General features: G+C 35.5%; 1 protein-coding gene across 12 annotated transcripts in view; it reads left to right on the top strand.

Annotated features, from left to right (window-relative positions):
- Positions 1–12850, top strand: part of LOC128680802 (protein madd-4-like) — a 328414-nt gene that overhangs the window by 242144 nt on the left and 73420 nt on the right. For all 12 annotated transcript variants that reach the window (XM_064436822.1, XM_053764226.2, XM_053764227.2 and 9 more), the window contains exon 3: positions 2461–2553. In XM_064436822.1, the coding sequence (XP_064292892.1) occupies positions 2461–2553 (93 nt within the window). The remainder of the gene's footprint in view (positions 1–2460; positions 2554–12850) is intronic.

Genomic DNA, 12850 nt, shown 5'->3' with positions numbered 1-12850 from the left:
GATCATTTTCCATCATGACCCGACCGGGGATCGAACCCGGGACCCCACGGTTCAGAGGTAAGCACTTTACCCCTGCGCCACCGAGGTCGACCTCGCATATCATCCTCACAAACATTCACATTTCTAATGGTAGTCCGATAAGAAATCCTAAATCTTTTACCGCATGCACCTATCAGTACAACGACCTCCAGTAGCAACGGATGCAGTTTGAGATGCATAAGCTGAATATATTAGATTTTCAGTCCGTGTATAGGTTATAAATAAATTGGTTATCGAGTTTTTAGTGATACATATATTAAAATTTTATCGGGAGTTTCATGATACATAAAATGTGATAAGTCATGATAGTAATATATCCTTACGAGTATATTGGATGTTCATATTTATACGCGTCTGTCTGTCTTGTATGTATGAACGCGATATACTCAAAAAGCCGGAACGGGTGGTTAGTATTATATATTTATAAAATATAGTAAAATATGATAATAGATCCTACAACACATCGTCACGCGTCTCGAACTTAATTTGGGGCTAACTCGAACTTTCCATGAGTATAGATCTTAACTAATATTACAAATTCGAAAGTAAGTTTGTTTGTTTTCCCTTCACGCTTTATCTACTCAACCAATCTTTTTGAAATTTTGCATACATGTAGTTTGAAGTATGGGGAAGGACATAGGGTACCTTTCATCCCGTAAACATGGACGCGGGCGAAGCCGCGGGCTAAAAGCTAGTATTATATATATTAATTACGTTGTACACTTGTGTAATTGCTATGTATGTGTTTTCTTTGTACAATAAAGAGTTTACAAACTTTTTAGAGAAAGACAAACGGTCGTCGAACCCACAACAGATTTATATAACGCCAAACATTTGAGAACATCAGATAATATTGATTTATTTTGCTGCAGCTCGTGGCAACACTTTTTAGCGTTTTGTTTTCGCTGTAAATTGTAACAAATTTCAAAATCTAAATGTTGTGCAATATTATGATTTTTTTCATTTATATAATAAAATCTTGTGTAAAAAATGTCATTGATATGTACACTACTTTTTTTTTATAACATATTGGTTATTATATGATTATACATTTGGATCTTACCATTTAGATAATTCATATTTCCACTGGCAAGTATCTTCCCCTTTAAACCAGCTGATGTAAAATTTCAAGTACAATTATTTTATACTTTGAACTTATGTAAATCAAATTGAAGAGCGATATGAACTCAGATTTCCCGCCAAAGTCAAGTATCTCAGAGATAGAAAGAAATTGTGTCTCGTAAAATAAAATGGGGGCAATATACAAATAGATATTTTAAATTGATGAGGCGAGACGAGACGCGCTCTGTGAAATTTGTACGAATAAACATCGAGAATGTAGCTTGAATTAAAATGTATTTACACGTTGACATTACAGTCCAAATTAGAAACAGGAATAAGGACGAGTAAAACTATCTTAATTTAGCATTATATACTTAGTACTAGCTGCGCCTCGGGGCTTCGCTCCCGTGGTAATTTCGGGATAAAAAGTACCACATGTGTTATTCCAGGTTATATTCTACCCGTGTACAAAATTTCGTAACAATCGGTCCAGTAGATTTTGCGTGAAAGAGTAACAAACATAGACACGTATGTATCACACACATCCTCATAAAATTTCGCATTTATAATATTAGTTTGTAATATACTCTGTCTGTCCCTATGTATGCTTAGATCTTTAAAAACTTTGCAACTGATTTTAATTTGCGTGTTTTAGGTGTACGGGTTGCTCTTAGTAATTAAAAGTCCACCTTATTACTACTCACAACAATCTCCACAATGTCCCTTCCGCCACACTCGCCCTTACACAGAGGTAATGTACCGGCGTGTCCACTGGCCCGGATGATGCGCCGGCTCGCCGGACGCCGGATATTTTTATCACACCTGTTATAATTATGGGAAATTGGATAAACTGGGGTAATTCACGTATTTTCATTCGATTATTTCGCCAAAGTCGAAATACAATTCCCATCCGTAACCGATATACTCGTCATAAATGATTGTGTAAATATTTTTTTACTAGCTGTTTATCCGCGGCTTCGTCAGCGTAAATTAGTTACTTCTGACAGCATAATTATTTTGTGTTTACCCATGCCAGATTACTAATTTCTAGGATCAATATTTTTGTGTGATAGCCATTTAAGTCGTCTTTTCAACATGATTTTCATACAAACTTTCACCCTCTATTACTGTCTATTGGGGGTTGATTTTTGAAAACAGTTGGCTATGTATGAACGTGGGTCTTTAACTACACGCGTATTTAAGAGTCCAAAAGTGGGAATTTTAGGAAATAACATAGGCAGTAGTGATTGTTGTGGGAATTTTGTGAATTCCTAATCAGAGGACACATGTACCGAAACGTAAATTTCATTAAAATATATTTTACTATGGATTTGATTTGAATACAAATGATTGTTACAGATATCACATGTGCTGGCACATCGCCACGGCCACGATATATCGACCGAGGAGCCGGAGGTAGACCATCATGACAACGCCACGCATCATGGAAAGGTAGGTCCAGGGACGTAATAGACAGAAACTATAGATTTTGTCCCGGATAGACAGGGGCGTGGGTTCAGTAGTTGAAAAAAGTCTGTGACGAACCTGTGAAGGTCTAATTTCTGAATAAACGATTTGATTTTGATTTTATTCAATTCCCGCTCGATTTCAAATATTTTTCATCCAATTATATTTTCAAAATTAAATTAAAAAGATACTATTAGATTTCGTTATATTATTTGTTTCGCTTATACAAGAGAAATGAGAATAAAACAAAAAAAAAAACTAAAAAAAACCATACAAATTGACACAAATATCTGACAAAGTGATTGAGATGCACAACGATTGGTTGATGAGGCACAACAATCAACGCCCCACACGGCACTAAGTTTGAATCGCGAGTCAGATGAACACAAACAAAGAAGCGGGCACCAAAACAAATATACACCTATATTTGTGCTCACAAGTAAAATATTTTCCCGTGCTGGGAATCGAACCAGGACTTTAAGATAGCGGGTGGACGTAATGAGTTCTTCAAAGACATAGATAATTAAAATAAAAAGAGTTTTAAGAAAAAACGAACTGGAGTCATGTTAGTAACGTCAGGTATTCTCCAAGCGTGGTATCACCACAGAGCTCTAAACACAGAGGTGACAATAAAAACAAGTCGGGTATACAATCAAAACGTACGGGTTTGAGTTAGTTGTTAGTTTATAAGATGAAGCGTTCACAAAGGAATAAGTTTTTTACAATATTGTCATTTTTGACACAAGCTTCTATTGATGTCGGAGAGATCTTATTGCATTCAATGAAAATCTTATCCGTGCAGTAAATCGTTAAAGAGTTCCCTGTCTGGAGCCGTAGCGGTTGAAGAACGTTGTTTCAAAAAATATTATTAAATTATTATAAAAAATGTTTATGACATTTGACATAAATATATATATATTATAAATGCATTATTTTGAAATGGAATTAAGTATATTGAATTTTCAATTTTATCAAATCTAGTGGCGGGCAATTTCCTTGTACAGAGGATTGCCATTTCAGTGCAGAGGGGTAATACTGCCAGCCTTCTTGGAACCGTTCCTCGCAGGGACGTGCTGGAATCTATTGTTGACTTATAATTTTAGTTAATTTTTTTAATGAAAATAAATAATTTGTAATCAATAAAATATAACATTGAATTGACGACCTCGGTGGCGCAGTGGTAAAGTGCTTGACTCTGAACCCAGAGGTCCCGGGTTCGAGCCCGGTCGGGTCATGATGGAAAACGATCTTTTTCTGATTGTGTTTGTCATATATAACACAAGTCTCGAACTTACTTTGGGGTCAACTCAATCTGATCGTCCTAATATATTTATTTATTTGTTGAATCAAAGTACACATAATTATGATATCGAAATTTAAAAAGGGAAATAAAAATGCAATAAAAAGGTTTAGTCTTGGGTTTTTTTTCTTCTTTCTTTAAAATATGTAATATGTGCAATTTCGTTACAAATTCATAAAATCGCCATAATTTATGACTTGTACCATAGACTAGAACGAAACAACAGCAGCAAATGCAAATTTAAACCCCTAGAGCGGTCGGCTTCAATTTGTCAACCCTGTCCGCAATAACTCCATTTTTAGACAGCCCTATCAGCACTCTTATCTCAACGACATACGGTTCAAAATCGTTAAAACACAACAAAGTATTCACCTTTGGAAGACGTGGCTATTTTTGAAAAGTGCAACTTGAAAGTGGAATTTTCCATCTGTTCTTGTATCGTTTCATGTCATGCATTTCTATATATTCTATTTTGTATTGTATTGTTGTATAAGTGAACAATATTGGAACCAGTTGTCGATATGTGGTTCCCCCGCATTAAAATAGGATTTGGCCGTAGAATATGACTCTATACCTTCATGTGAACGATTAGGGATAAAAGACGGCAATCCTCTTCGGGAATGCTTTTGTTGCCTATCAGGCTGCCTGTAAGTCGCCTCATGTGACATCCGCGGAAGAATAAGAAGTGGTTCCATTTGGGATCACTTTTTATCGCATAAACTACTTTGTCCTATTGTTCTTTTGTCATAACGATTTTGGCATACAATATTTTGGCTTAATAGGTTTAAGGCATAATCGATTTTTGGCATACAGATAGTTAGGTTAGTTATGGTTCAAATTATTATGCGTTATGCTAAAAAATCAATATGCTATAGTAAAAGCGTACCACGTTAAATTATGACATAAAATTGTATGCATGAAAATTGGGAACCGTTATATTCTAGGGCGGAACCTCATGTCACAACGATAATTGGTAAAGTGCTTGCCTCTGAACCGAGAGGTCCCGGGTTCGATCCCTGGTCGGGTCGTGATGGAAAATGTTTTTTTTCTGATTGGCCCGGGTCTTGGATGTTTATCTATATATGTATTTGTTATAAAATATAGTATCGTTGAGTTAGTATCCCATAACACAGGTCTCGAGCTTACTTTGGGGCTAGCTCAATCTGTGTGGTTTGTCCTAATATATTTATTTATTTATTGCAGAAAATGATAGCTATTGCATTGACAGTTTTATACGAATGGATTACAATATGTCATTTTACAAGCTTTTCTTTCAATTATGTTTTAAGCATGGAATTAGTAGGTACTACGGAGTACCAGCTACTAATTCCATGGTTTTTAGTGCGCTTGAGAGTGAATGTCATTTTGATCTAAGAAACTGCAGATGCCATTTCTATTTAAATCTATATCCTTACGTTTACAAAACGAAATCCGTCTGTTAGTCTGTATAATCGCGATAATCCCGAAAAGTACCTGATGTATTTATGTACGGTTTTCACCAATAGATAGTGCGGTTTCTGAGGAAGGTTTAGGCGTATAATTTATTATGGTTTTACACGAGACACTAATTTAGGTATAAAAATTTCGGATATGGGCGAAGGTATAATTTTTAAATAAACATCTCATTTAGATTTTTCCCCTAAATAGCCCTGTTTTTAGAGATTTCAGAAAGTTTTTCACTATTTATCATTTTCGCATTTTCCCGCTTCCGCAGCCGTTGAGCGTCGAAGCCCAGAGTCAACTTTCCTACTTTTCCGTCTCCACTTCGCGTGTCGTCGGCATCACAATTGCTAGACTATTAGCACGCATATCAATTTTGACAATATAAATCCAGCATTTCCTTGGTTTGCCCTTTCTATGAATATATATTAATCAGCACTCGGATCACAATCATAACCTGTTTTGATATACCTTTTGACTATGTACATTATGTACTTTTATATATTATTAGAAAAAACATTGTAAGAAACAATAATGGTAAGCCCTTCTGGCATGATAGGGACCAACACTGTTCAAATGAGTTTCTTTCGGCATTTCTTCTCAGCAGTGGTCGTTCTGAAATGCCAGTAGCTTGTGAGAAATAACTATTTAATATAAAAATTGACGAGAAAAAGTGCCTGTGAAGGTCTAATTTTTGAATAAATGATTTGATTTGATTCGAAGGACCACATGTACTCCTATCCCGGCAGTCAACACACAAGCATACAGGACAACTAATGCAATTTATCAAACTGTTCTGTACAGACACAAGTTCTAGATAGATTAGTATTGCTTGCGTTAGGATTCACGTGTAGATATGAAGTTGATTCTGAAGTATGAATAAATAGCGGGCTGTCCTGGCTTCGGTTGGGTGAAACCATAATAAACTATGCACACCTTCCTCAGGAAGCACATTGTCTATTAGTGAAAACTGTACAAAAATCCGTTTTTTTTGGGGTTCCGTAGTCCAATAGGCAGGGAAGCCTTATAGTTTCGGCATGTCCGTCTGTCCGTCCGTCCACGGTCTAGCTCAGAAACTATTATTACTAGATGTGAGTAAAACATGCCGACAAAGTGGTCAAATAAAATCTAGAAAAAAAGACAAATGTTTTGGCCCTGAATAAATATTTTCACGCCATTTTTGAAAACCTCCACTCCTCAGAAACTACAAAGGCTCTTGGGAAAACCATGGCGGCCCAGCAGTTTTTGAGTTAATCATGTTCATACAGACAGACGCGACAAGGCAACTTCTTTTTAGTAAATAATATGTAAAGATTTAGTTATTTAGTCAAATATATGTTATTTCAATCCAAGTATACGAGAACATGATTTTAATATCAGTTTCTAGATTACAATCTGCAGAGACTAGACTGTGTCTTGGAGCATGAATATTTAAAACGTAGAGTACTGATATTCAGATCCGAAATATAAATAACTAATAAATAAGACTAAATAAAAACAACTAAAATAAATATATTTGTAAACACTATACGAAGTGGTTCGAAACAGAAAGTGTAGGTTTTTGCCCAGCAGTGGGGTCTGTTAGCTACATAAAAAAACAAAATTTTTAATGCATCTTGACTCTCAAATAATGTGTATTATACGGAACTTTGTTTTTATAAATATACTAGATGTTTCCCGGGGCTTTATTCCCGTGAGATTTTCGAGATAAAATATAGCCTATCAATCTTGGATAATGTACCTACATTTCTAATGGTGAAAGATTTTTTGAAATCGGTTTGGTAATTTTGGAAATTACCCGCCTCCAACATACAAACACACAAACGCTTACCTCTTTATGACAAATAGTATTGATGAAAAACTGAATTGACATGTAGCTTATCATTAAGATGGCGCTTCCCCCCTAAAATAGGACCGTGAATTTCGTACAAATCGACACCCTTGCCCTATCAGCTGTCAAAACAATGTCTCACGTTGGTATATTGTTATCTCGTACAATATTCATAATCTCAATTCTCAAGGTTGATGTCAGGCAGGCCGACGATTGTAATATCACAGCCGATTTTTTTTCTTTTATGCTACCCCCGGGCGTCGAGGCATCACAGCCCTGTATGCAATTGGGAATGCATGCAAGCGATTACGAGAGGTAGAGAGAAAACCTATTATAAAGGTGCAATGCTCCAGAGGAATTTAAAAAAAGAGGTAACTCAAAGGGAATATTTGTCACAAACTTAATACACAGAATTTGCTCTAGAAACAAGCAAACTATTATAATAAACACGTGTCCATGCCGTCAGTTATATATGCATATTTCCCAAGAGGCACGACATGATTACAGAGTACCACACATGCAGATCTCGCAATAAATAAAATTGGGTTTTCTTTGAAACATTTAAAATGTATGGTTACTTTTGTGAAGCTTTAGAGTTAAATAAACAAAAATTAGTTGGAAAAATTTTTGTGTTCAAATGTAATTGTTCATTTATTATAATTTTTAATATGTTCATTAAGTAACATATTGGGCATCAGATACTTTATCATCAAGGCGTGAAACAGGTGTTTACCAACCATACAAACCATATCATGTAAATTTAATTCACTACCACTCTAGTCCGGAGACAAAAAAAATGTGACGAAACTCTCAACTAGTTTATTTACTTGTGTATGCGACTACAGCTGCTAGACGTAATGGATGCCTTTAGGCGACTTAAATGAAATCTGCCACCAGTATTAGCAACAACACACTCGATACGAAAGAGAGATTACTCATAATTATGCCGACATAAGTATCCATACTAATATTATAAATGCGAAAGTCTGTCTGTCTATCTGTTCCGCTTTCACGGCTAAACCCCTGGACCGATTTAGATAAAATTTAGTATACATATATTTAAAGGCCCAGTTCAAACATAAGATAGATTTTATTCAAAAATCAACCTCCAATTGACTGTAATGGGGGGTGAAAGTTTGTGTTCCGCTTTCGCAGAATAACTCATGCGGGCGAAGACGCGGGTAAAAGCTAGCAGTTCTTATAAGTCGTCGAGGAGGTACATGTTCTAATGGCGTGACAACTAAAGATGGCAAAGACCTTGCAAAGATACATAAGAAAACGAGACTTGGGCTTCAACTGTCTGTGGCTGAGGAAGATACTGGGAAAACTGTAGACACACAAAACTATATATTCATCATATATAGGTACTTAAAGAGATAAATGCGTATTAGAAATACAGGAGAAGAAACAGGACAGAGTTCTAATATCGTTTGTCATTTATCTCGACGACCTCGGTGGCGCAGTGGTAAAGTTCGATCCACGTTCGGGTCATGATGGAAAATGATCTTTTTCTGATTGGCCCGGCTCTTGGATGTTTATCTATATATTTCATTTGTTGTAAAATATTGTATCGTTGAGTTAGTATCCCATAACACAAGTCTCGAACATACTTTGGGGCTAGCTAAATACGTGTGATTTATTCTAATATTATTAGAACAGATCACACATAAACAAATGACATATAAAAATAAATAAATATTTATATATTGTAATATATAATACCGTGTTACAAGACCCAATATTTTTATAAGAGCCGAGAATGTATGAAAATCTTCTATGTGATTTTGGTACGCTAGCTCCGTCGTCTTTACTTTTAGTTTGTCTTTATAGAAAACGCTCAGATGTGAGATGAGAGAGTTAAATTAAATATATTTTAACTTTTTATTGTCACTTTAACCTCTCTTACCATCTGTTCTTAAATAAAATGTGTGTAAATCCAAAACATTATCGCAATTCATTAGAAATTCACTTCCTCGTAACATAAAAATATCGACTTCATCAATCGAGGTATAAAAATGTGAAGTTCGTTTTACGCCGAGACGAAATGCACGTCCTAACTTCTGAACATAAAAACGTCTACCATAAGACCATAACGAATAAACTGGCAAGCGTGAATCTTATTTGCAAGAAGTTCCGTATACAAACAAACAGTTCAATTCGATTTGCTTTATGTGTCTATAACAGTATTATATAATATTTTATGAGTAAAATAAAGATGCAATAAATTCTTAGTAAAATTTTAAATGCGAAAGTTTGAGATGGTGTGTGAGTATGTGTGTTTTTCAACCTTACAAATTTTACTGAACGTATTTTAATAATCTGACAGAATATGATTTGGAATATAACAATAATTATATTTCCGAAAACCCTAAATATTTACCTAATAATCCTAAATCTATATATTCTTGTCACTTAAATGATATAGTCCTATTTTATGATGGAACTACATGTCCCCTGTGTCCGTAGAGCGACTTTACAATTAACTTCTCACCATCGAGTCGATTCGCAGTGCGACGCAGCCAATCACAGTGCGCCATTGTGACGCAACAACAACTACTCCGCAATGTGGTTGGTTCGCTGAGTCACATTTCGAATCGATTCGATAGTGAGAAGTGAAATTCAAAGCCGCACCTCGACCTCTGGAGGTTTAGATATCCTACTAACGATATTGAAAAACGTCTTTTTGTGAAAATTCTCGAACGGACCCCTAAAAATGTATAAGAAAATAAGTTCCAATTTCGGTAACAGTGTTTCTATGGGCGTGACAATAACTCGCCAAGAGCGGCAAGCTATTGTGTAAGTATTAGGGGTTAAAACATTTATTATGTAACGTTGTGAGCGACATAGAAAATATATTTCTTGTGTTCCTTTTTCATTAATCTTTGCTATTATTTTCTAAGAAAAAACAATAAAAGTATATATATATATATAGGCCATATGATTGATGCTAGAAGTGTTCATTAAGTCAAATTCGAAATTCTTTATTCAATTTAGGATTATATTCACTTAAAAAAAAACTTAAAGTCTACTGCCGACTTCCAAAGCGCAGGTGAAGAAGAAGCGGCGCAACAAACTTTTCTCCAAGGACGTCAATTAACAAATATAGGTCTTATACATATCATATTTAAAAAAGTCTGTTAGTCATAATATATTAAAATGAGTCTAATTTAGATGTATAGTGACGACCTCCTAATGGTCACCATGCCGACTGCTACACTTAAGGTCTCGGGTTTAATTCCCGTTCAGGTCAAATATGGCAAATGATCATTTTGAGATTAAACTTGGCCTTGAATGTTTATCTATATAAGATGCATATGTTAAACTACTGGGATATAGTATCGTTGAGTTAGTATCCCATAACACAAGTCTCAAACTTACATTGGAGCTAACTCAATCTGTGTGGTTCGTCCCCGTGGCGTAGTGGTCACTGCGCCCGTCCGCTCTCTGGATATCCTGGGTTTGATTCCCTAATTCGGGCAAATATATATGTACTTGTGTCTACGGTGTAGTAATTATGTCCGGTCTGTTTGTGTCCATTACACCTGCGATACAATCTTAGTGATTAGTGTTAATTAATTATTATCGGGTCAGGAGGTTCCCTCTATTGTGGTTGAGCTTCGCAATGGCTGACTCACGCGTCAACTCGTGAACGGGTGCTGCCGGGGGGAACTGGTCAGCTCGATCTTTTATTAAAAGATTTTTGTTTGGTTAATTATACATATATATCCTTTCATCAGCACTCGATCACAATCATAATATGTTTCAGTATACCTTTTGACCATGTACTTTATTGTGTACTTACATTGTTATATTACTGATTCAAAATGATACCTAAATTTATATTTAAAAAATGGTATGCCCTTCTGGCATGATAGGGACCAACACTGTTTGAATGAGTTTCTTTCGGCATTTCTTCTCAATAGTAAGTAGTCGTTCCGAAATGCTAGTAGTTTGTAGCTTTGTTAAATATCATTTAAATTAGAATATGACGTGAAGAAGTGCCTGTGGAGACCTAATTTCTGAATAAATAATTTGATTTTGATTTTGATTAGCTTCTTTTAGTATAAATAATGATATTAATGATGACTTCATCCGATTTTTAATGAATTGTACTATTTTTACTGGCTGAGGCACTCCTTATGAATCATTATATCGAGTGTGTTATAGCTAACACTGGTGTCAGATTTTATTCAAGTCGCCTAAAGGCATCTGACATGACTTTTACGACTACTTACTGCCATCTAGTGGCAGGTAGTCGCATACACACTAGTGAACTAAAATATCCACCAGTGTGCAGGTTTCCTCACGATGTTTTCCTTCACCGGAACCAGTTGGTGGACGATGAAAACTACTATACCTATGTGAGTCAGATTGGTATACAAACTCATATGGCACGAGTAGGATACGAACCTGAGGCCTTTCGATACACAGGCGGACGTATTAACCATTACACCACCACCGCTTCAAACCACTACCACTAGAGAGTGGGATAGTATCTTTATACTGCAGGCAAAGCCGTGAACAACAGCTAGTTATAAAAATAACTTTCAACAATAAACTGAAGCATGTGAGCTAGCGTAAACTAGGGTTAACAGCTGCCCTGTATTAAAATAGAACTAAAACGCAGCTGGCTCATTCACACGACGCCGTGTTGAAAAATATATGCATAGGAAAATGGAAATTCCGTGCGGAGTAAAATATAATATTTTTTTTTATGTTGCTTTGTAATATTATATCTTTGGACACAGTTGTTGCACTGCATTTAAATACTATATTATGAAGGATACTAGCTTTTGCTGGCGACTTCCTTTGAGTTCTTAAAGACATACGTTTTTCAGAAAGAATTTCTGAAAATCTTCTCATAGCTCTTCACTTCGTTTGTGTCTCTAGGAATTTTTATATGTACAACTTTCAAAATATCTAATGATTTCAACCATTCGTGTAGGCAGACCACATATATTAATTCTTAAATTAAAAAAATGATAATTCTTTTTAATTTTGCGACTGTTTGTGACGTAATATCCGAACTAATAAAATGGATTGTGTGGAAATTATATATTGATTGTATTTTTGACATATAATAATACTAGAAGCATCTCAGGGTTTTGCTTTCGTGGGATAATAAGGATTCTTTTTCATAGTCGTATTCCTCATGGCTGAGGGTCGTGGTTGTTACGTGGAATGGAATACACACAACAACTTTCTTGGCATTATTAATGGAGCGGTTTGCCTTCTCCATTTCACACACAAGTTAATAAGAATCAAACAGTGAGCAGGTTTCCTCACGATGTTTTCCTTCACCGGAACCAGTTGGTGGACGATGAAAACTACTATACATGAGTCAGATTGGTATATAAACTCATGTGGCACGAGTAGGATTTGAACCTGGGACCTTTCGATCCACAGGCTGGCGTCTTAACCATTACGCCAACACCGCTTCTAATGATAAAGATCAATTACTCTATATCGCTTGGAATTACCCTTCCTACTTGTAAAATACTATTTTTAACTTGATTGAGTAGCTCTAAAGATTACACTTTACAAACAAACTCAAAAGCGTTTCCTAGTATTTGTTTGTAATATTTTTATTGTACAAAAAAAATAAGTTAAAAGTACAAACACATCAAGGTAAATATGAAACGACGGACTTTACTCATGAAGAGATTATTACTCATTACTACTATTAACTTGACTACTTAATTACTCATGAA

Source organism: Plodia interpunctella, chromosome 25 (genome assembly GCF_027563975.2).
Source record: "Plodia interpunctella isolate USDA-ARS_2022_Savannah chromosome 25, ilPloInte3.2, whole genome shotgun sequence".
NCBI classification, from domain to species: Eukaryota; Metazoa; Arthropoda; class Insecta; order Lepidoptera; family Pyralidae; genus Plodia; species Plodia interpunctella.
The sequence above is the reverse complement of the archived record's forward strand: the minus strand, read 5'-3'. Positions and strand labels throughout refer to the sequence as shown.